At 38.5% G+C, this 25,778-nt stretch overlaps 1 protein-coding gene and 1 long non-coding RNA gene across 3 annotated transcripts in view; one reads left to right on the top strand and one right to left on the bottom strand.

The window, feature by feature from the left end:
* LOC137162364 (uncharacterized) overlaps nt 1–24,976 on the top strand; it is a 34,069-nt gene extending 9,093 nt beyond the window's left edge. Inside the window, exons 1-3 of one of the 2 annotated variants that reach the window (XR_010922355.1) lie at nt 5,149–5,370; nt 13,852–14,230; nt 24,552–24,976. This is a non-coding gene — a long non-coding RNA (uncharacterized lncRNA). Of the gene's footprint in view, nt 1–5,148; nt 5,371–13,851; nt 14,231–24,551 lie in introns of those variants that run through there. The other variant, XR_010922354.1, reaches the window with a different exon arrangement.
* On the bottom strand, nt 11,234–15,272 carry SOSTDC1 (sclerostin domain containing 1). The gene is made up of 2 exons (XM_067562114.1): nt 14,915–15,272; nt 11,234–12,532 (listed from the first exon to the last, which is right to left on the bottom strand). Exons 1-2 carry the CDS (start codon nt 15,234–15,236, stop codon nt 12,117–12,119), a joined length of 738 nt encoding a protein of 245 aa, XP_067418215.1. The 5' UTR covers nt 15,237–15,272; the 3' UTR covers nt 11,234–12,116.
* Nucleotides 24,977–25,778: the final 802 nt, after the last annotated feature.

Raw genomic sequence — 25,778 nt, 5'->3', positions numbered from 1 at the left:
ACTGCACGTGGTACACATACACCTACTTGGAATGGACAGGAGCAACACATCTCACAGGACAACAGTTACGAAAGATAGATAATCATTTTTAAGGTGTCCTGATGATCCTTCTCTTCTGTGCAGAGCAGATCTCAAAGAAATCTTGCAAAATCCTCTCTCTCTCTCTTCCTCAGTTTTGTAGTCTGTCACATGGGGATTGATCTGTCCTTTTTAGATAATATTTCCTTCCCTGTATTTGGTAACATTGGGTTTGGCAAGGAAGAGCTCTTAGGGAATCTTCATGGCGAAGAGAAGGTCTCTCACCTTCACCTTGTTTTTATTTTTTGTGGAGCTTTTAGAGAAGCCCTTCTGGAAGAGGAGGATAAAAGCTCCATTCTTTCCCCCCTTCATGGCACTGGGGATAGTCTTCTTCAGCTTCTAGTCCCTTTTCTTTGTACTAAGACTTTTCTTTTGTTTGTGCACACATCTGTATGCATGTTATTTATGGGAACTACATTTATTTCCCACTCCCTGTCTTTCCTTTCTTTTAAATAATTGCAACATTCTGTCTTCCCACGCCTTTCCCTGATGTTCTGGGAAATGATTTTGGTGTTTGTCCCTCATTATGGGGTTAAATTGATGACTGCATGCTGTAGTGTGATTACAGCTCAGTTAAAGATGGGAGAAGAGTCAAACTGGCCAGATCCTTGGTCCCAGTACATCCATTCCAACAGCGCAAAACAAGTTCAAAGCTAGCTGAAATGGTGTAGAGCTGGCACACTTGGCTATACATTATACTTTTTGCAGCCCCTATGCTTTTTGGGGGCTCTTGCGTTGATTTAGAGCAGCCTTAAGGTTTCCCTGAATTGCTTCTTAGAATTGGACCAGTAGCTACAAGATAAGGGATCCCTATATGTAGCTTTGAGCCACCACCATAGCTCTACCCCACAAACAGAATCAGGTTCCAAACAGCCATTCTTTAGGATCTGGCCCTGTTGTCTCTTGATAAAAGGAGAAAGCCTGTTTTAAATTTAAATCTTTTCCAATTCTCCTTTCAGCTCATGAGCAACCACCTCTGATGAGAAAACAATAGGGATTGCCTTTCCCTAAATTCATCCACAGAGAGAATGGGTTTGTTAAGAGCAATCAGCCAGACTCCTGAAGAAGGCTGGCAGGATTTGGGAGGTAACAGCCAGTCCAGTGAAGATGCATTTATAGAGTCACAGGCACAACAATAACCATTCTCTTGGAATAACAGTGCTATATAAATGATCTCTAGCACTGGTCCGACAAGTGTCACTTGAGCCATGAACTGCACTGACATAGGACAATGAAGAGACACGGTTCCAGTTAAATTTCAGGAGCTGAAGTCAGAGATTTTGGATGTACTCGGGATTTTGAAAGCTCTAATTCTTGTTTGCCTTCTTTTTCTGTAGTTAATAAAAGTTTGCTTTTATGCATGGCACCATAACGTCCTGTGAGTCATCTCTTCACAGAAGTACCAAAATGCTTATGATTGAGGATGCTGTTAATTACCTAACCTATAAAGTCATTGTGGGACTCAATCTGTAAAATATTGTAGATTGTTGGATGAAAGACCCCATAGAAGTGGGAAATATTAGTATTTATTATTACACTGACAATATTGCTTCTGTGTCTCTTGTTATATTAATAGTGTTCCTTACTCATCCTTAGAGTGCCAGAAATGTTCATCTGAGCTTCATGGCCACACTTGATTGGCCAAGAGACAGAGAAGAGATTACATTGATGTATAAAATTACTACCCAACAAACATTCTGGTCAAAACTAAATTGTCAGGGATCTAAAATGGCATCAGGTGAAGATTACAAGCAGAAGCAAATTGAGGCTGTATTCATCAGTCATAGATGCTTTACACAAAAGGTGTAAAATGCTTTTTTTCTTTTACACTGTAACCCTTTTAACAGGAGTATTGGGCAAAGTGCATTGGCATCATGCCTGCCTTGTACATCATTGATTTGTGAACCTTTTTATCTTTTAAAAATATTATTTTAGAACTAACAAAGTGCCACAATGACAATCCTAAAGACTGATAGATACAGCATAGACAGCAGCTGTGCTCTACCCAACCACTGGGTTTCAGCCCTTTCTGGATGGTCCACCTCTAGTGGTGAAAGGGGGAGTTCAATCCTTTTCAGCCCTTGTCTGCCAAGGGTTTCAACAAGTTACCCGTTTCTCCTAATTGCAGTGGTGTAATGTGGCTACCTGTCCCTAGCAGTTGTACAAAGACTGGCCCAAATCCTGGAAGGCATTTAGGCTCTTAACTTCCATTGAAATCTGTGGAAGTTAGGAACCTAAGTACCTTTCAGGATCTGGGCCTATGAATTTATTTAACATAGACCCCACTGAGCATCAGATAATTACTTGTATTCACTATTGATCTGGCTAGAATCAAACCAGTGACTTAGGGAAAAATGCTCTGTACCCTGTTACCAGTTTTCTGGGCTATCCAGTCCCCTACTCTTCCATTTTATGCACTTTAAAAATATTTTTTCAGACATATCTATGTGTCTACTCCTGCTTCCATTTAAGTTTTGACTTTTGCAACATTAAACAACTTGAGAATACAATATCCAGTTTTTTTCAATACAATTTAGAAACTTCTTAATCTGTTTAGCCAGGAAGTTTAGGGGGGAGAAATGTGTACATTTTTGTTAAAGGAATGTGTAAATTTTTCACTTCAGTGAACAAGAGTCCAAATGGAGAACCAATGAGGGGGACATCTGTCAAGGAAGAAGAGGGAAGTTTTGTCATCAGCAGACACTTGTAAAAATGTGGAGGTGGTCAGGTTAGGAGAATGTCTGCAGTAACTGAATAGATAAAATCCTAACAAATGTGAAAATATTAAGGGACATTCCAGACACCTATGTCAATAGATTGTATAATTAAGGCTTTTTTTGTAAAGAACAGCCAGAGAATTATTTGATTAAGTAAATAAAAACTGGAATGTTATAATTAACACTTGCCCTAATCTTGGCAGAGGATCTTGCAAACACATTTTGTTTCCGTGGGATGGGGTGTCAAGATTTATGAGTACAGATACAAAATGCTGGGAAAAAAAGAGCACTCAGTGGAAGAGTATGGGCTAAATTCTCTCATGGGAAAAACCTGGGTGTGCGGTGGGTTCTAAGAACTCTGAGTATGAACTTGCAGAGTTTCTGCTACGTTCTCCCCTTAGGGAGAGAGGTGTATGACCATATGGAGGAGGCAGGGGTGTGTGTCTTTGCAACAGGGTGGAACATGAAGATCTGTGGATATATCAAATCTGAATGGTTCCTTGGTTTTCTCCAAAGCAATGTAGCATGGCTGAGTTGGAATCCATGCTTGGCGTACATGCTGGGCTGCTCATTGCCCTCCATGTCAAGGTGCATGGGGCTAGAAGTTGTGAAGATGGGCTTAGGAGCAGGATTAATTCCGGTGTGGATTTCCATCTGAAAATCCATAGGGTCCTGAGGAGAGCATACCACTGTCTGTGCTCTGGTTCTGCCATCCGCTGGTCACAGCACTCAAAATCCAGTGGGGCCCCAGTTTCCTAGTGTTCACGTGAAGGAGTTCTGATGGTTTTAAAAAAGGGAAGGAACATACAGTATAGCTCCTGCTCTCTTCCATGTATTGTGCTTGGGCCGCTCCTGGAATAATTTTCACTCTCTCTCCTCTGCAACATGCCAATGGAGAAACATCTAGCCCCAAGTCAAGTTTTTAAACTTAAAACACTGTGGTGTTAATGTAAATGGCCTTTAAACCTTGTTAAAGCTCCTCCAACACTAGTATCTGTTGACCAAACAGCTGGTACATATATAAGAAAGTCATAATGAGTCATCGGAAGGTGCTTTGAGAGCACAAAAGTGGATTGAAAATCCAACTTCAAAACAGGTATTTATATGCAAGAATGTTCAAAATATCTCCGCATGCCTGTTTTCAAAATTCTGTAGAGTGAACATTTGGTGGTTCCAAATACTGAAAGTGACATCCTCACATCAGTGTTGGAAATGCAAGAAGTCCTTTGGTGCATGTGATTGGAAGTGCCTAATGGTATGTACACTTTGAAATGAGTTAGTGTTATATGAGTCATTTTCATCTTAAATTGTGATGGTAGACTGATCCAGTGGGTAAAGTAACTCCTGTTCTCATGAGACACTGGTTCTTAAGATTTGTGACTGCAGCTGAAAATTCTTGCTCAATGGAAATAGCAACAGCACCAAATGTGAGTGTGTTGCTGCACTAATCTTGGAAATCACAGCATTTGAGAATGTAGCATTTCGAAGAGGCTTTAAACTTTTATTGTTATTTCAAAACAAAAATAACAGATTACTGATAAAGAGTTAAGATTGAAACTGTTGCAATGAAATTCAGCTGACACTCCAAAGCAATATTACTTTCCGTACAAAAATCCTACTTCTCTTAAAATCAAACATGACAATACCTGAAAACAGTGAAGAGATTCAACCTGTTCCCTGGCGCTATATAATCGTTCATCACTTCCTATGACTCCATCCAATTTATACCAAATTGCTCTCTAAAATTTGCAAAATGTGTGTGCAAGGGTCAAAAGCAGAAATGTTTGCCTGGAGTCTGTAGCATGTCCATTTATATTTATAAATATTTAAAACAATTTTAAACCAAGTGTGTTACATGAGGGAATACTATGTATAAATGTGGGGAGTTATAGGTAACAGATAAGCGTAGGGTCGAGGGGGGAGAAGAAAAGGGGGAAAAGAAGTAATTCCTCGCCCTGCCAAAACAAATAACAATGCATTTTGCCATTTTAGAAACAGTTGCCATAGTTCAGAGCATTTCTCCATCCCAGCTTAATGCCCTCAGTGTCTGAACAGGGGCTTTCTTCATCTTGTCCAGAAAAAAAACCACAACAAATAGCTTAATCTCTTTAGTCCTCTTCCTACAACTTTCCACAGTTTCCTATCCATAAAACTACTTCAGTGAATCTCTAGTTTGCCCCTTTTTTGCCTACCTAGCATAGGATAGCATAAATTGGCTTATGTTTTTATTATATACCTTTGTAATTTCCCTAACACCTGCCCCCCAAATCATTCTCACTAACATAAATCAAATGTGGAGCTTTTAGGCTAAACTAGATAATGAATTCTCGTCTCAGTTACCATAATTAAAAAAAAATAATTTATTCAATCACTCCCCCAAAAAGAAGGATGAACATATCTCCATGCAGAAAAATACAAACCCGGGGGATTTAGTCAGTATGGCTCAAAACAGCTAAGTGCTTTAGCCATGGGAGAAACAAGTGTGTTTATTTGAAAGGCAATAATACTGGTACTGTAGGATTACTGAAACAGCAAAAGAATTCAAAATGGAACAAGAAAAAAATATATAGACAAGGTAATAACATAAAATTATAATTTTATTTTATGTAATATTATTCCTTAATAAGTGATTTTGGTGACATTGTGACAGCAAGTGGCTTTCTTAATGCCTAGTAAGTGCAGCAACTTTATAGAATATTCTGGTATAACCCTTTCTTACAGAGAAGCAGATTTTGATGCCTATATGTATAGTGATTTATTCCACAAACAGCTCCATGGAAATCAATAGAACTGATTCTCAGTTACACTGCTCTGGCAATTTAAAGAAGCCTTAAAGAGGGCATAAATTATATTTACCCATTGTTACATGTATGCAGTGTAACATTACCTGTTTCAGTTTTATATGTGTGACAACTATAGTGTGTTTTTAAAAACGAGTTTTATGTTTACATGTTTATGCAGACTCTCTCAGAAATTTGGTAAGAACAAATTTAGAAGTAGTTCAGGTAATTATTTGTGCTGTATTGTATGGCCAGCATTAATTAGGAATGGAAAGTAGAATAATTACTTGTAATTGGAAGTCTGGAAGAAGGCGTTAGCCTAGAGATTTTCCAGGTGGTTGGCAATATAACTTACAAAAACGGTAAGAGCAGGGAGGGAGGGACTAATGTGTCAAGACAATCCACGTATACAGCTCAGATGTGAAATGATCTGAAAGGTTGGATGTCTTTCAGAAAGATGCTCAGGCAGGTTTCTTGTTGTGGGGTGATGTGCAAATAAAATGAACGAATCTAGTGACAGAATGTCTGCTTGACTCATAAATCTGTAGACAAATTTCAGTTTTAACCTGGAGCTATATTTACATGTATGTCAATGAAATTAAAATCAAAGCCCCTTGCTTGGCCTACGGGAAAGGAAATGCATCATGAGAAGAGAATGCTTTTCAGCACTGAAGGTTCCTTATAATTTTCCACTGAACACCTCCAGGTTAATACTGTAGCAACAAGAATCCCACAGTGGAATGTGTTAAACAGTCCCTTTGTAATTAATGCCATACCTGTTCAAGAAGGCTGTAAAGGTCAAGTTTAGGAGGACAACAGTGATTTACTAACAGAAATCTGGTAGGTATTTCCAAGGGTATTATTCAAAAGACTGCTTTATTTCCAAATAAATGACTGAACTTGGATTTGGCACTTCTGATTTCAAGGCTGCTGGTAAGGAAGAAACTATGGGTATGTGACTTTTACTAAAAAGTGAATAAATAAACCTCTTAAAGGCCTTTCTAGTCTTTGTCTTATAAGAACCATACACTTCTGACCTCCAAAACAGAATGTTCTAATGACACCCCCAACCCACCTCTGCAACTCCACAATATTCCTTTTCCTCTGAGTAGCTATCAAAACAATCAACATCTGTCTGTGGAAAATTGATTTTCATTCATTATAAACCAATTTACCCCTTTGCTGTGGGCTACTGTCATCAACAGGAAAGTAATGAAATAATGATCACTGAACTTGTTCACCTTTAATTCTCAAAATATGCAAATATGCAGGCTTATCTTTTTTATTATTTTTTTTTTTTAAAAACTAAATTTTAAATGTAAAGCTAAACTTGCTTTTTCTAGACATTGAATTGCAGAGGACCCACATTTTGTCAGCGTGGAGATATCTTCCTTTGTCTTGTGACTGGTTGTCCATCAATCAGGAGGACAGACAAATATTTATTTACGCATTGAAAAGGAGGCATTGGGATAAAAGATATCACTTTACACTGTTGGCTGATGTTACAATAACTACAGAGAAGCACTATTTTCAAAAGCCGCAGGCCTCACCATCCCACCCATTGAGGAGCATATTATATAGACAGCTTCTATACGTTCTGTACAAGAAAATTCACTATTTGTTCATGTAACAATGACCTAATCTACCGCTACATTTTATTTATTCAATATATTTACAAGCTTCTTTTGTCTGCTTACATGAATATTTTAATTGAAAACTAAGTAAAAGTCTGGCCTAAAGCTCTGTGCTTTTCAACAGAGGCTGAATGAACCTTACCTAATATAATATATATCATATATTAAATTATTTTAGTTCTGTTTTTGAATGTTAGTATTCATTTCATTTAACTATAACAGCATGGCTCCATGAGCTAATTATCAACACAGAGGCCCAAATCATACCCGCTGTATCCTCACAGTGAGGGGAATCTCCACATTTGGAAGAGTAAAGTCAACTGACTCTGCATCATTGTTTCCCCTGCCTCTAAAACCGATGGAGAGGGCTCTGTGGATTCAAGTTCAGCATGAGGAGAAGGAGTAGAGCATGTACAGGTCAGAGGGAAATGCAGAGAGGCTGGAGCCTAGAGGTGGGTGGCAATAACACGCATTGCCCTCTATAGCCCAATGAATGGTGATTCCACAGAAAAGTTAATACAGCTCAGGTCTCTGGTTATTCTTTGCACAGAACTCCCTTGTAAACAGTCATGGCTAAGGGACATACCGTGTAGGGAGCAGGGAAGGCTCTGCAGAGCCAGAGCCACTGCTAATACACAGGGCCTCCCTCTGGTCCCTTGAGATTTGAGGGTGGACCTCATTGTCTTTTTATGGGGGTGGTGGCCAACAACATTTCTCCAGCAAGGATCCTCATAGAAATTTCTCTCTTCTGAATCTTCCCTCCCTCTAAGCCCCCAACACGTTATACTGCAAGAACAGATGATCTGGTACAAAGTGACTAATCGTATTCTTAAGAGTAGAGTCATTATTAAATTTCTCTTTTATTTTTGCAACTAAAACTCACTGTGATTAAAGGGAAGCTAAGAATAGGACATGATCGTCATTCCCTTCTTTTTTTTACTATGGGCATTGTACTCCACCACTTTAGGGTCAAACTCACTCAGACACTTCCATTGGCTTCTGTAACTCCAGACTTCAACTGAGTTCAAAAGAGTTGTGCCAGTTTATACAACTGTTGAAGTTAGTTCATTATCTTAATCGTCAATGCTCTGTCACCTTGAGTGAGGGCTTGTCTACATGACACTGCAGTGCTCACTAGAGGAATGTGAGTTCTAAATTACACCAATATGTCATACACTAACTGACCCATATAGACCTTACTTGTGTGAACTAAAAGTTCAGGGTTTACACAGGCCAGTTAATGCACAACACATCGTGCTTTAGAATTCACACCTTTCTAATGAGGATTGCCGTGCCACGTAGACAAGCCCTAAATGTCTAAAGATTAAAGTGAAAAACGGATACATTTGTTGGAATTTGGAACAGCCTTATTCCTAAAAATGAAAGAATGAGAAGATAAATTCTGTATTATGTTAAAGACATCGATTCAATGTAGCTATCTGTGGAGTTGCAATCGATGTGAGCACCTTCTGAGTATTTATGGATTTGTCATACAACATTCCCAGTTTACAGAAGGTGAGAGATCAAGGTCCAGATTTTCCCACCTCCACTCATGTTGAGTAGCAATTTACTGCTTGAGTAGTCCCATTGACTTAAGTGATGAGTACAGTACTATTCAATCTGAATGAAAGTGGCAGAATTGCCCTATGTCATAGAATTGTAGGGCTAGAAGGGACCTTGAGAGGTCATCTAGTCCAGTCCCCTGCACTCATGGCAGGACTAAGTACTGTCTAGACCATCTAAATCACACCAGATTCTGTGACAAAACCAGGAATTGGACCTAGATTTTTAGAATCCTAGTCCAGTTTCAACCACAAGACCATTGTTCCATTTAATGGATTGGTAATTCATTTGATCAGGGAATAGGGAATAGAATTTGTGTTGGCCACATGTAGTGATTGTGGCCCCTGTGAAATGTGTTGATGGTCTTAGTTAGTTCCTAGTCTCCACATGACCAGAAACTGTCCAATAACAAAAAACACTACTAATATTTTGGTCCTGTTGACCCAAGACCGCCATATCGCCTTTAAACTGGTGCTGAAGATAGTTTAGCTGCTAATATGGCGAGAATAAAATTATTTTCAACATCATTACAAAAAGGGTGATAGAAACTTGATAGAACATAATGCCAGACACTTTCAGTAACAGTGCTGGGTATGGTTTTTCCATGTTTTAAACATCAATTGAGTAGGATCCAAGAGAGATCAGGCACTGACAACACTGTCTTCAAAGGGTCATTATCCTTGTGTAGACATGGCGAAGAAGACAGACTGAATTGGAATGGAGACTGAACTACTCTTTTAATGCTACAGCTGGTCCCTCCTAATCAGGTTGAGACCCCTTAGCTGGAGGGCATCGTGAAGCATGATATGCTGCTGGCCAGGCTATATGTGTTCTGTGGAAAACCATTTTCTCTAAAACCCCTTGTAGCATGAAGAGGCCTTAAATTGGATGTAAATGAAAGATCCTTTAAGCTGCCAGAGTGGTGTACAGAGGTTTTGGTATAAATGAGATTCAGGTCCTCATTCTCCAGGCTTCTCAGTCTGGCTTTTTCATGATCACTGAAGTTAATTTAAAGAAAACAATTTGGGTTTTGTGATGAGGCAGCCTGTTATGCCCTTTCTACCAGCAATATGCCTAGGTGGGAGCAGTATGCCTAGGGGGTTGTAGTAGCAACTGTGTTTGCTACCAGCCCTGTAGCAGCTCTACTCCTTCTCTTAACTCCCTTCCAGCTGCCTCTGTCTGCCTGACAGGGAGGCTTTTAACTGCTGGGGCAAGCTCCTTGATTGGCCTCAGCTGGCCTAATTGGTCTAATTGCCCTGGAGTAGCCCCAGCTGGATCACCCAGGGAACGGATTTGTTGATCCTGGGGCTAATATAGATACTCTACTCTACTCTCCTGTAGCCATTAGGTCTGGCCCTGTCACAGTTATTAACTTATGTATCTTTCCTTAAATATATAACTGTGTACGTTCTATAGGATGGTCACCTTTTCTCTTTCCATTTCCAAAGTTAAGGTGATAATGCCAAAGGAAGAAAAGCACAACTACAAGAACATTTTCTCATACATAATGTCACTTTCAAATGTGTTCTTAAAACATTTGATTAAGGGTAAGCAACTGTAATTAGAAAGATTTTTGCTATGTGTCATTAAAATTTGGGATCATGGGAGCCATTCTGTGGCATGCATTTTTAAAAAGAGCACCTCATTAATAATCAGGGAGGCGTTCTGCTTAAAAAATGATGGCACAATGATATCCTTGGGCCCTCTTAATTTAAAATGTAAGGTAGATAGACTGATAGAAATATTCTGTTCAAAGAGAAATTGTGCACAGCACACTTTATTAGGGCCAGATTTTTCATTGCCCTGTTCCTTGGATAGCCATTTACACCAGTGCTAAGAGGGTGTAAAATGATACCAGTTAAAAATGATGCAACATATTGGGGAATCTAGCCCTTACTATTTACCCCACTATAGATTAACCATTGAGTACAAATATTGATGAAAATCATCTCAATCTTAATATAGTCTGAATGATGAACAACAGATGATTCTCAGTCTCTGTTGTAAAGTTGACTGCTTATTACATATTTCACAATAACATTCAGTGAATAATGTCCAGGACTAATTGTGCCTAGAAGAAAGATTATACTGATTATTATTTTTATTGTAAGTCTGTAACTTGATAATCATTAATGGAAAAACAAATAAATTGGGGTTGGTTTTATTAGCTTGTAAAACCTCCCAAATATATATTTGTTTTCTACAATGTACACATTGAGAATTGTTAAACAGCAACCTGGTTTGGACCACTAATAGGCACCAGCTGTTAGATAGTCACATAAGACTTCTACAAACCAAAGGAATCCATTGAAAAGTTATTTTTGTGATAAATATTGCTGCCAGATTTTTTATGGCACTTGCTTTAAATCATATAGTGTAAACCATCCCACTTTATTAAATTGCATGTCATGATTGGTCAAAATGTATGTATTTTCCTACATATTAGAGCCCAAAGACAATACATCTTTATAGCAGTTTATTTTTGTAAAAAAGAAACGGGTGAATTTGAAAGGAAGTCATATCTACTTTCGATTGCACACTTTAAACAAAAATAATACAGAACTTATGATGTACCAAACAGTTTTTAAAATGTTACTTGCAAAATAAAACCCAAAACTATTAATGTTCAAAATGATATATATATACCAAGAATGCTAAAACATCTATTTTACATAATCTACAAAATGCATATTCTAATCCAGTCACAAATCATAGGAAAATACTCTGATACATGAAAAAAGCTATAAAACATAAGATGAACATTTTGAAAAAAGAATCACATGTAAAGCTCATTAAATATTTACAGTGACAAATAAATAGTTTATTCAGCTTTACTTTTCAATTGCTGCCATGCATATTTTAATTTTTGGTATATTGAGATAGAAGGGAAAGATCAGCATGCAAGGCATTGTTTTCTTAGAATGAAACTGAAAACAGTTACTGATTGCTGCTTTTAAGCGTATGTGTCAAAAGTTTATAGAATATTATTTGAAAGGCAACAGATGTCTGCTAATCAACTGTTCCCGTGAAAATTCACAACAAAGCACCTTTCTAAAAAATAAAATTTAAGTGAATGTTCATTGGAACAATTCTTTGCCTCCACACCTCAAAAACATGTAAGATTTCATTGTGTGAAGTCAGAAGGCTTGTGGTACTGCCTATCTGGAGCATTTGGAAAATCACCGAAAAGGTCTATATGCACAGAATGTCGCTCTGAGTTTGGTCAAAGCAATGTGCCATCAAGTTAGAACACAACAATGGCAGATTTGTCTTTTAAGCAGTCAGATCTGTAAAGCAGATGGTTACAGATGAGTTCAGTTTTGAGGAAAGGGGTTGTCTGACTTCTAACTCAAGCTGTGCTTGCTGGATTTACTGGCTCTTTTTCTCTCTTTGTGATGCTGGGTGGGCTTTGCCTGAGAGGTTCCCTCAAAATTGTGGCTGGATTCATTGTGCTGCCTGGTGTATCTCTTGCATTTGCAGGCCGTGACTACTGTTATTTTGTAGGTTCTTGTACTTCCGTCTTGACACTGGAGCTGGATCCTCTGGGTGCGAGTTTTGTCATTGACACATCTCCACTCTTGGGAACTCCTTCTGCTCCAGTACTTGGTTCCGTAACCTCCTCCAATCCAGTTGGGGAGCACTGGCAAAGGGAGGCATTCACCAGCACACACAAGCTCTTTCAAAGGATTTATGCTGGTACACTGGCCATCTGAAATGTACTTGGTGGATCTCAGTTCCCGGCAGCCAACTTGAACGCGATCTGCAGAATGTACAGAACAATGAACACTGAGACGCATAAAGAAAACCAATTTTCAGACTTCAAGTCATTTTCAAATGATCACAGTATGCATAGCAATGGGTGACACAGGCTTAGACTATAAGCTTTTGGGGAAGATCTTTTAATTGTATATGTATACAGTGCCTGGCACAATAGGGCCTTGATCCCTAATGGAGTCCTCCAGGTGCTATCACAATACAAATAATGATATTTTATGTCATAGCACTGCAGGAGCTATAGAGTCTCAGTAGAGAAGGCAATTTCATGTTCAGGTATATGGAGGGTAAAAAATGCCCTGGATCTGAAATGTCTCTTGCTTATTCTTAGTGGAAATTTGCTCTGGGATCTTTGGTGTTTGACGTTAGTGTGAAAAATAGTGTTTTGAGGATTTTGGAAATTATTTTAATGCATTTGAATAAATAGAGAATCATTTTATCTTAAAACTTCGTGCTTGCTGTGGATTTAGTCTCCAGTGAAGCTATGGCTTTAGTCTCCACTAATGCTTTGAAGAAAAGCAAAGAAAAATGGTAGGTGTTTGAAAATTACGTTCTGCACATGATGTTTAAATTTGTAACCAGGCTCACTGGTCATTTTGCCTTAAGGATAACTTCTTAATATGTGCAGTATTCCTTATACTTTCCTATACGGAATAGAGGGATTATTGCAAATCCTGAAGGAAGGTTAGTTAATTCTGTAGGTAAATTGACATCATATAAAGGTGCAGAGCTGCTAATATAGACATGTTGGTACCTGCTTGTATGTGCAGCTCTGCACACTGCAATAAACACAACTGTTTAGTTCAGTAATTACAATTAGACATGAAGGTAATATGCAATCCTTCACTAGCTGGCCTCTCCCTCTTTCTCAAGGAAATTTACAGTGGAGATTGTACACATATTTACAAGAGGGCTCCTGCGCAATGCTTTTAAAATAGGAGTAATCATTAGGAAAATATGTTAGAGTGCAAATAAAAGGGTTTGAAGGTGCCTCACCCCTTTATCAGAGTTACAAGATGCTGCTGGTTTTGTTTGGTTTTTAAATCAAACTTTCACCAGAGACATTGAGTTAAGATAACAACCTCTCCTTGTCCCTTCTGCCAGTCAGGGGCTTGCAAGGTGCACAGTCCGGGGGGGACAGGAATCTGAAGACTGTTCTGGATAGATGATTTACAAAAGGACTGCTTGACTCGCCTGAATGATCAAGCTTGCCTACCTCCCTTGCAGCTGTGCTCTGGAATGCACCTGGAAGCAGCTGATCACCGCTTTGATTTGTCTTGCCTTCTGTTTTTTATGTATCTACAGGTTCAGCTTTTTCCGCAGTGACAGTTCATTGACAATGAATACCTAGGCTGCTCCAGTAATCTCAGAAAGACGAGACATTTCCTGTACAGTTAAACCACCCGTATTCATAAAAGCTGACACGCCCTGGCTTTGCTGAAGGATATTGCCATCAGTTTTTGTCTGTACTTCCCAGCCATGACGCTGTTCGTACTCAATGAATGTGGGTCGGTTTTTCATTTTAGCTTAATGAGGCGGGAACGGGAGAGAACGGATCAAGCCAGGAAAAGGTTTCCAGATCCGCAGTGTATCTATCGGACTCTTTCTACGTAAAATTCGGCAGGGAGGAGAAAATCGCATCGTATTTAAGAAAAAAAAAAGCACGTTGGAGCAGAGATCACAGGTAGGTTGTGAACCTGTTTGTTTACTTTAGCTGGAGGAGTTAAACGGGTAAGTGCTCAACCGGGAAGTGAAAAACAGAACACTGGAACAAAATCAAAGCTTTGTGTCTAGCAGAGTTACAGTTCTGAAATAGCCCAGACAGGATGCTGCACCGACATACTACATACAGCAAGTGAGCTAAGAAAGCGAGCACATTTAAAGTGTCCTCATTTTACCTATTTTCTTTATCTTCCTCTTTTCTGCTGCAGCACCTGAATTCCCAGATTAAATGACTTGATCTGAGACACTTAATCAGGGTATGGCCCATACAAGTTGAGAGTGAAGTTGATCCGTGCGTGTTTAGAGGGAGGAAAGACAGATCAGAGTTTCCTTCCCTAGATTTAATTTTCCTTTAACGTATCAGGGTGATGGAACCTGCAGGAATTAAACTTGTTAAGGCAAAGCCAGAATACCATGCTGAGCATGTAGCTCTGGGTAGTAACAAATCCAGCAGATTTTTGTTAAATACAAATTGCCCCTCAAATCAGCTCTCAAGGGCTCACTACCTGGGAAAATGCGCTCATTGAGAAATGCAATGTTCTCTCTGCAAACTGGACATGAAAAGTCTGGTTACGTTGGTTAGGAATAAACCCATCATACGACAGCTGTAGCCAGGGATGGGAAATGCTACAAGTAAAATACTTACTGTTACGATCTAATCCAGTGCTGTAATGCCTGCCTCCGTTTCTGGCTTGATTCAGTGTGCTGTTGCTGCTAGGGTTCGCTGGAACAGGTTTAACCACATGTGTATAAAGGATCTCTGTGGCATCGTTCTTGAAAGCCAAACAGCTTTTCATGAAGACGCAGGTTAGGAGAAAGCCAGAGAAGTGAATGGCAGGGAGAATCATGGTTGGTTCCGGCTCTGTCTGACAGAGCTGGGTGAAGTCCTTTTCTTCAGCTTCTTCCCTGTAACTCTGAAATGCCTCTTGAAGGTTTCCCTTATATATCCACGGAGGCTTGGCACTCATGCAGGTGTAAAGTTGTGGATAGATTCAGAATGAAAACACAGAGAAGAGGTGGGATCCCTACATGAGCCTACAAAGACATTTTACCAATAGAAAAGACGACTGTAGTAAAGGAGGAGCTTGCACTAATTGCAGGATTCCTCGTTGAGGCTTTTGAGGGTGTCAGAAAACTCTGAACTGTATGGCAGCAGACAGCCTGAGGTAGAGATTGCAGCCTCTGTTCTGACATTCCAAGTTCCCTGCACGTATGGGATTTTTGTGTGATGCGACTGAAACAAAATGTAGAACTGGGTGTCTGTCTTGCTTCTCTTAGACAAAGTTGCTGTTCCCTCTCCTAGAACGTGCCTTTGGGAGAATTTGCCAGTTATGTAAAGAATGAAAATGTTACAGAGAAAAAATGCAAGTTACACACATTTTAGCTATTAAGACTAAGACTTTTCAAAAAATATACTGTGGAAAATGTAAAGTTCCCTCCAGATAGATTTAAATAATGCAGTTTTGATCAACATAGAACATTGCTAGAGAAACTACTTGTAATAGGGAAGTATTCGCCTCTCCAGGTGCAGAAAGTTACATGTAGTTCTGTGTCGCCACTGGTAATAAGCATTTCCTCCAGGCTTCTCAGTACAATCATCCATATTCATTGATCTGCATTATACTTAGTCATCAAACTAACCTTTTTTTTTAGTTTAGTGCACTGCCTAGGAGAATAAAACATTTTTTTAAATGCAAATATATTTTTCATGTAATAATAAATTATTACAGAGAAAAGAATAATCCTTATTTTGACATATAGCATTTTTTGCTTGTATCTTGTACTTATTCAATATTCCATAAAATTCTGAACACAAAGCTATGGACCAAGCTCAACTGCTAGTATAAACTGGGGTAATTCCAATGAAACCAATTCCTGTTTACATCAGTGGTGAATTTGGAATTATACTATAAATACAACTAGAAATATTGATATTTAAAACCTACAATATTTTACTAGTAAACTTTTTCTAGGGGGAAATAATACAAAAGCCCTGCAGGAAGTCAGATCACAAAAAATGTTAACACATTAATGGTCAGATTCTTATCTTATACTGGTGTAACTCAATTGAAATCAATAGAGTTACTCTGGCTTGACACTGCTGACTATAGTGAGAGCAGAACTGGGCCACAAAGAATTACCTTTAAAGACCTGTTTTAAAACCTCAGTAACTCACAAAACAATTAATCTCATCCTAATCCCCAGTGGACATTTATCTACATCTCCCAGACCTTGATCCTGCACCATTGAAATCAATGTGAACTTTACCGTTGATTGACTTCAATAACTGGAGCAGGTCCAAAATCACCACTCAGCTGACAGCCTCTGCCTGAGAGACAGAGAAATAACAGGAGTGTTGCAAGGCAGAATTGAGATGTATTGGCAGAGCTGTCTGTGGGGAAGCTTGATTAGTATCTGCCTGTATTATGACTAGACCCACCCAATTCTGGAATAACAGGAATGTTGCAAGGCAGAATAGAGGTCTATTAGCAGACCTATGTGTGAAGAAGCTTAATGAGTACTTTGCTCTATTATGACTAGTCTCAGTCAAGGCTTCTTATTTTACTGAACATTAAATTCACCCACAAAAATACAGACATGATTAAATCCACCTTCCTTTAATTAAGCTGTTCAGGAAAGTATTTACATTATGAAATTAGTAATATTAGTAAAGAATTTTTCTGTAATTGTGGGAAACCAAATATATACTTTTTGTGTCTTATAAATTTTATCTTAATTTTTCTCCCCAGCTATAGATTATGCAGAGACGCACGCCCTTCTCCCATAATATATTTTCTGGACTTGTATGGCCCAAACATTACAATACAATTTTTTTAAAGTACTGTTGTTATTATTATACAGTTATCCCTGGTACTGAGAACAGGGCACCTCTCTCTAGAAAGAAGATTGTGCTTCCTTGGGTTGGGCAGAGAACTGTTTTGATTGGGGGGTTATTTTCTCTGATAATGACCCTTTTTATAGGAGAAATGCTGGGAATTTTTTGTCTATTGACTATGGGGTGATCCTGTAAAGTGGTAGGCACTCTCAACTCCGGCTCACTTCAATGGAAGCTGAGGGTGCTCACTCAGCACCTCGCAAGACTGCGTTATATGAAACCTCCTAGAATTGCCCAAAACTTTCTTCTGGGCTTAATGAAGACAGACCTAAGACTGGCCTCTTGAAAGCTTTAAGGAGCAGTAGTTCAGTTCACTCTTGAACTTAGTGGAGATGGGAAAAGCACCCAATATCCTTCTCTCCCATGTGTCAGTTGGTTGTAGATAGTTTGTTCTCTTTTTATTATTTTAAGTCCATCTTTGCACTTTGATTTACCATATGTTCAAAATATTTCATGAAAAATTGCCCCAAGAATTCTCTCCTGTGTTGTTCCACAGGATTTGATTCATTCAGCCCTCCTGTTCAACATGGATTTTAGGGTTTCCAGGAGATGGTTAGATAATTTGGGTTACAATGTTGTAAGTATGTGGATGATTATCTGTCTTTCATCACACCCAGAGGATGCAGTCTCTCTGCATTTTTACTGCTTGAATGAGATAGCGGCATGTATAAGACTCAGTTTTATGAAACTTAGTCAAGACAAGATGGAAATGATGATGGTACATCAGGAGATTTGCTCCCACTTTGTAAAATAAGTTCACAGTCTGGAGGTGGTGCTTGATGCCCAACTCTTCATAGAGTCCCAGAATTGAATATCTCTTGCCATCTTTGATCGGGTGATTGTGACCATTTCTTTTTCATGTGGATGTAGATAAAGTTAGGACGGAAGGACCTTTGTGACCTGCCCTGTCTGCCCTTCTCCCAATCAGCAGCTATGGCTCATATAAAACATTACTCCCTGCTTAATTAACAGTGTTGGTCATAAGTCTATTACAGAAGATCTTTGAAGGCTATATTGGCTTCCTATTTCCCTCCAGGTAGGATTCAAGATATTCCTACTGATCTATAAAGCCCTATCTATTTTGAGTCCTCTTCATGTGCCGTTGTGAGAATTGAGATCTGCCACGACACACAGATTTGAATGTCTGGGGACGTGAGGTTGAGGGACATTGGCTCTGGACTCCACTTCTCCCATTAGTTCATCAGATCCTGAATCCATTGACATCAGGGAATGATGTAAGGCCCATCTATTTACTCAGACTTTTCCTTGAAAGGGCTAATTGTGGGGAAAGTACAAAGCTTTACCTTGGGGCAAGGTGTGAGTCTATTAGGTGGTTTGTTTTAAATGTTTGTACATATGCCCATAGATCGTGTGATAGGTACATTACATAAATCTCAAAGTAATTAAATCAAAGCACTGTTGGAACCTACAGATACATGCTTTTTACTGCCTGACTACTTTCTGCATCTGAATAGTCATACTTCTAAATGATATCACAATTTGCTGATAATATCATTCATCATACATATATGTTCTTCCAGAGAAGGGTGGTCATAGTTATTCACACATTAAATCTTGATTTCTGCACCTTCTGGGATAGAAAAATATTCACTCTTTCTTCTCACTGTGTGCAGAATAATACAATGTGTACATTTTGTAAACCTCATAAAAGAGAATTCCCTTGATAGTATATGATTTTATGGTCATTTATATCTGTCGAGATCCTATTCCACATTTGTCCCAGGTGTTATGATGATGTCAAAAGGGCAAAATTTGGTGTAGAGCACGTATCTGTCTAGCAGCACAGAACATCCACAGAGAAAAGGTGGATATGCATAGACAAGGATAAATGAGTAGACCAGAGCCCTCGCTTTGCAACCGTCACATTGAATGTACATTTAAAAAGTAATGAGTAATCCCAAATTTTTAGGATAACTTGGGAAGCATTTTAAAATAAGTTCACAGTAGAAGAGAGCCCATCTAATTATTGTACTGACAGGAAAAGCAATGTTTATAATTAAAGGTGTGAGTTGAAATGAAGACACCCAGGAACACATACACTAATTGTCTACATGATTAGGAATGAATAAAAAAAATACTGTATTACACCTTTAACTTGTTTTAAAATAAAAGTTCAGACAAGTGACTGAACAAAACAAAGGTTTGCACCTTAAAACAGCAGTGAACATCATGCTATTTTCTGTTAAGCAATAATCATATTAGTAATGTACTTCAAAGCAGCATAAAATGTGATTTGGAGCATGATAAGAGAACTAGTCCAAAAGCAACACAGAATTGTAATAAATGTAAAACTGTTGAGAACTTAAAAGAGTTGTTGTGCAACAAGTATGCATGGTTTGAAAGCTTATAAAGAAAACAGAGATGCAAAACAAAAAATCAAACTGAAGAGGCATTTCTAAATAAAATAGCACTTTCATTTTCCTGGGTACATTTAATCTATTCCAAACATTTTGAGGATTTAATAGAAAACAGGAGCATACATTTTCATTACTGAGAATGAATAATAAGTTCTGATTTATGTTTCCTTGCTTTCCCTAACATTTTTGCATATGGAATTTTATTTCATTCTATTTTCTTTTATACATAACGTAGACTAAATTAGGTTAGGCTTTAGCTGTAGGTTCATATTCTTAAGGAATCAGTTTACCACTTTTACTGAAGAAGACATTAAATGTTGACTGTAAAAGTGAAATTATTTATTTAGAAATCCTGGGAACATTTACTGAACAATGAAGCGCTCCTTGCATGAACTATGATTATCACCTTTACCTCAGCTATCACAATGGGCTTTTGGAGCCATAACTGAAGATGAGTTGAAATGTTCTTGTTTTCAGTCAATCATGTACTTTATACATCCTCATAATTCAAAACATATTATACAATCTCCTATACTTTCTGCATGCATAAGAAAAAATAGAAGAAATAGTAAGAGATCTTATGAGTGAGAAATTACACAACATTCAGAATAACTTTTCATTTATTTAGGGTAAAATTTGCAAAAGCACCTAAGAACATTTTCAAAAATATTTAGGAGACTAAGTCCCATTGATTTTCAATGAGTCATTTAGTTGCTTCTGAAAATTTTACACCTAGGGTCAAATCCTGAATTTCCTACTCATTCTTTTATCAGACAAACTACCATCAAGTTCAATGGAACTTGTCCTGATGAAAGATCTGGTAGAAACTAAGTGAGGACTATAAAGTCTATTCCTATTAGTTTACATGTTATTAATTGAACTCTTAATATAATATCTCATTAATTGTGTCTCAGTACATTATTTAGCATTTCTAATTATTTAAGTGGTTGTTTGAAGTGCATTTAAAGAAATACACACTTTACAACAAATCAGCTAAGAAAATCTGGCATAGTTGTAGGGTTTCCTAAACAAGCACTTGCCAAACCTGTTCTTTGATCCAGCAATATAGTTTTAATTTAAAAACAAGGCCTACAAGGAATCTGGAATGAAATCCTTCCCTCCTTCCACCTCCTCCCACCCCTTATCCCTACAGGGAAACCACTTTACCACATCAGAACCAAAAAAAAGTTACTACCTGGTGTTTCTCTGCTAGTGCACGTGTGTCCTTTGTTAAAGAAAGGAAGATGTCCACACAAAGAATGCAGGACCTTAAGGGCCAAATTCTTCAATCAGATACATATGCACTATTCCCACTGAGGTTAAGGAAGTATCTGAAGGCAGGGAGTGTCCCCAAACTAGAATTTTAATAATTGTAATATAATTGAAAATTACAGCGTTCCAGAGCAAGACATTTGCTATCCTTTGTCTTAGAATGCACTAACTTTTATTCAGGTATAATAATCTCTTCTTTTTAGAAGCCTTTCTCTGGAGACATACAGAGACAAATTCAGTATCTGGGTCTTGGGAAATGATACGTTTTTAATTCTCTGAAGCCAAATCTGGGGCAACACAATCCGCCAGTAGCAATCCCTAGCTTCTTAAACTGGAATTCTATTTGGAGAGAGGGCCTAAAACTGGTATTGTAAGGGTCTGTATGTATTTATTTATTTATTCATTCATTCATTACAGTAACTTGCAGGTAAAATTTGCTCAGCTGACAAAAAGAAAAGTGAAAAAAAAAAGCTTTATATTTTCCTAATTACCTGCACTGCAAATATAGCCTTGGATCTGAAAGTCTAGTTGCGTTCTTTCTGGCCCATGCATCATCATCAGTAATAAGGATTGGGCAATCAGAAATTAGTTACCAATTTGGCCCATGATGTGTGTGCCAGAACAGAGTCAGACTCATGGGAAAAAAACCTAATACAAAATTAATTTTGTTATGTTTAATTAAAATGCACCTATCCAAAATGCAGGGTGCATGTATACAATGTTAACAAAGAAATACATACACAATGGTTCATTATCAAATAATTAAAAGCCCTCATCATACTCAACATTCTTTCCTTTACACCTTCCTGTAACTGGACCAATGTCCAAAACCAAAAAGACCCTTCAAAACTCCCTAAACTCAGAATTGACTTTACTAAATCTATGAACATTCCAGTCCATTGAACTCTCCCTTCTGGTAGGTTGGAGAAGTGCACTCCAGAGTTGAGGACCTTTTACTAAGAAAGTCTTGACATTTCCATTTAAACTGGTAGCTTGGAAACCTCAGCTGATTACAATTGCCACAGTATCATACAGTGAAGGCTTGTCTACATGAGGACATGCAGGAAAGTTAAGGTGAATCAACTAAAGGTATGAAGTCAGTGCACATAAGTTAAAGCACATTAAGCCCCACAACTACGTGGATGCTCTCATTTAGAAGTAAAATGGCCTTAGTTTGCTGTAACTTAATCCTCTGAGGAGAACAAGCCTCCATGTAGACAAGTCTTCACTGTATGATATCATGGCAATTGTGATCACCTGCAGTTTCCAAGCTACCAGTCCCTTGGTTTAAATAGAAAAAGCTGACACTTCCTAGTGAACCGTCCTCAACTCTGGAATGCACTCCCCCAACCTATACCACAGGTCATGCTTCAAGACATACATTTTCTCTCAGGCTCTTTCACCAAGCTCTTTCTGGCCAGCTCAAATTTTCTAGGAAGGTGGTTTAAATGGACTGGAATGTCTCAGGGCTTTTTAATGAAAGGTCCTCAACTCTGGAATTACCAGTCCCCTGGTTTAAATGGAAGGGTGGCTATGTCAGGGGATTCTGAGTAAAATCCTCAAAGAATTAAGTTACTGTGAACCAAAGCCACTTTTTCCTGAAGGAGAGCATCCAACACGGGGATTAATGCACTTTGTTTTATGTGCATTGGCTTACCATAACTTTCCTGATTGTCCCAGAATAGACATGGTCTGAAAGAGAGAGTTTTGCAAATAGTCTGTACACCAATCATTTAGGAATGTATAGGTCAAAACCAATGTCTTAAAATTCACCTGAAAATGAAATGGCAGCCAGGGCAAATTGTGGACCACTGAAGTAATGTGCTCTCTTCATGAAGTACTGTTACTAAGCAGGTTGCTCCATTATCCACAAGGTTTTAGTCTCAGATGCAGCAGAGTCTATAAGTGATGAAAGCATCGCTAATGTGGTGAGGACCACATTTTAAAGAAGAGTTTGCAGCCACTTGCCAAGCACAAATGAGAAAGAGAACTCTTGACAACCTTTGCTGTTTAGACAACCTGGAACAGCTGGGATCCAATAAACTCCCACATTGGGAACCTGAGTAAAAATGGATGTACATCTGTCACTCCAGGGTGCTGAAATAATCTCCGCCATTTCTTCCCATCACTCCCATGTCCAATTAACCTTATTTCATTCTTATCTGGATTTACTCTCAATCAACTTGCTTTCATCCAACCCCTAATCTCTTTTACTCAATGAGAGAGGCACTCAACCACACCAGACATTTTGGATGAAAGAGAGACACGATAGGTGAGGTAAAATCTTTTATTGGACTAACTTCTGTTGGTGAGAGAGACAAGCTTTTGAGCTTACATAGAGCCCTTCTAGAGGTCTGGAAAACTTACTCAGAGTGTCACAGCTAAATACAAGATCATCCATCTTCAAGTCTCTCAAGCTCTGTTATAACAGCAGCTCTCCTTATGCACAACATTTTACTTTATATCTAGAAGTAGCTTAATTATTTCATAACAAATGAGTGTGTGTATGTACTGTAAATTAACAAACAGATATGTGGGTCCTAAACAGTCTTGCAGAGTACCTCCACTTGCTTTCTTACATTTCCATGTAGGCACCATTGTAACAAATGGGAAATTACTAAGCTTCAGTGGGCTATGTGCTTTGTACCATACCACAAATATGACAAATCATGTTCTTGCTCTTGTCATAGGATGAAACATCTCCTGGCTTGCCCTGGTGAGCCATGTACAAGCACAGCACAAACTATGGGGAAGATCCTTGCTAGGTGTAAATTGTCATACCATTTACCCCATCTGGAGAGCCACTGTATTGCTCGGTTGTCCCAGGAGAACGTAGCGCAAGATAATGCAGCAGGGTAGAAAGAAGATCAGTGGCACCTGAGATGGCCTCCATAGAGGAACATAGAGAAGGGCGTGTATGCATGTCATCAGCACGTGTGACATCGCCAATGAGTTTGGTCCACATGGCTCAGATCCTCCTAAGGAGGGGAGCAAGAGGCATGTTTGCTAGTTCCCCTGACCCCAAACCTTTACACTGCAGTAACTGGTTTCAGGTGATTTGTCTGGATGTTACGGCCCTGAAGTTTATGTTGAGGCTGAAGATTCCTTCCTTCTAGCCCATTGTTTTAGTGTATTTTCCTCATGGAAGACTAACACTACGGAGGAAAAATCTACTCAAACTAAGCAGCTGAGATACTTGCAAGGCTGTGAATACCTGGGATGGGATTATGGAACCCTGGTCCTAGTTAGATCAAGGATCTTAGTAGCTATATGATTACAACAGTATGCTCATCACAGTATTTACTATTACATATAATCATTTCTGAGATACCATTTATCTTGAAGGCACACATGGCAAGCACACTAAAAAAGCCATTCCGTTTCTTGAGATATCACCAGGTCTAGCATTATTCCTGTTCTAAGAATAAGGAATATCTCTGAGAGACCCACAAGAACTTTTTAAGTGTGCCCATTGGACATACACCCAGACTATGTGGAATCAGGGTGTGCAGCAGAGCCTGTCTTTGGGCAACTTAATGAGCGTTGCTGGCCTATAGTGGGCTGCCTGATTGGCTACCCTTCCTGATTGGTTGGAAGAGTCAGCAGACTGGCTCTTAAACTCAGCAGCATTATCAGCAATAGCAGTGCAGCAGCTGTTCAAAAGCATTTGCCCGTGACTGGGTTAGCCCCTGCTCCTGCCTTGTTCTAAACCCAACTCCTTCCTTGCTTCATTCCAGGTATCCCAGCTCCGATCTTCCACTCTAGAGACTTCTGACTCCAGCTCTGACCCTGGGATTTCTGGCTACTTACTTCTGCTCTAACCACTAGCATGACTCCTGCTCCAACCACCAGGCATGATTGCCCACATCCTGGTCTCTGACACAGACTTGCATCTGCTTTTTACATGCACTGTACAGTATTTACATGGGTTATGTATTAGAAATATGTATTTGGAATTGTATTAGAAATTTACATGGATTATGTAATAGAAATTAGAAACCCCATTAGACATGTGTGTTCTGCTCCTTCTGAAAAGGAAGTGGACAGCATCAAATAGAAATGTCCTCAGTATCCACATAAAACAAATTATTTTGTTTTTAGCAGACGAGCATGTAATTCATGTCATTACCATCATGATGTATTAAAATATTAAAATGAGCTACTGGAATTAATTTACTCGAGCATTTTAATTACTTTTTTTGTTCTTAATTATTTTATTATTGTTCATCATCTAGTCAACAAGCATAAACAACCATGAATGAACATGTTGCTTACATACTGTACACAGAACAGAAGGAGTATGTGAATGTGAGAACGTAGGTTTTCTTTCTATATGCTGGAAAATCCACATTGTCAAAAAGGTTCATTAGAATGTTTTAGTGTTCAGTGATGAAATATGTAAGGTAAATGCCTTATGTCACAATGGGATAAATCGACAATCTATCTATCTGTGTTTTTTCTAAGACAGTCACCACTTTGGTACCTATGGATCTGATCCCAAGCCTATTGAAATCAATAGGAGCCTTTCCATAGACTTCAAGGGGTTTAGGATCAGGTTCTCAGTGATGTAAAACAATAGCAAAGAGTATGCCTTACATGGCAATATTCCCATAGTGTCTCTTGTGCACAGTGTACATGTTAAAATAAGTCAAAATCTCTGTCCAGTAGATGGCATATGAGTTCTAAAAGGCTTGAACATAAACAAAGGCATATTAACACTGAAAAGGGAAAATAATCTTTTACCAGTTACAGCAAGAATGTACTATATAATCCTATATCTATTGCATCAAATATGGTCTTTTTACTGACTTTTATTTAATTAGTGTTATTGGAATCAGATTTCCATGTGAAAAAAGATCTTGACACATTTATGGGTATTATGGTTATAAAATATCTGATTTATCCAGGTTGTTTAAAATATTTGACATTTTTGGGGTTTTCTACATAACTATTTGTTTATTGCT

Source organism: Emydura macquarii, unplaced genomic scaffold (genome assembly GCF_026122565.2).
Source record: "Emydura macquarii macquarii isolate MOO-44397 ecotype Brisbane River unplaced genomic scaffold, CSIRO-AGI_Emac_v2 contig_2422, whole genome shotgun sequence".
Classification (NCBI taxonomy): domain Eukaryota; kingdom Metazoa; phylum Chordata; order Testudines; family Chelidae; genus Emydura; species Emydura macquarii.
Note: the sequence above shows the minus strand (reverse complement) of the source record. Positions and strands in the feature narration are given on the sequence as shown.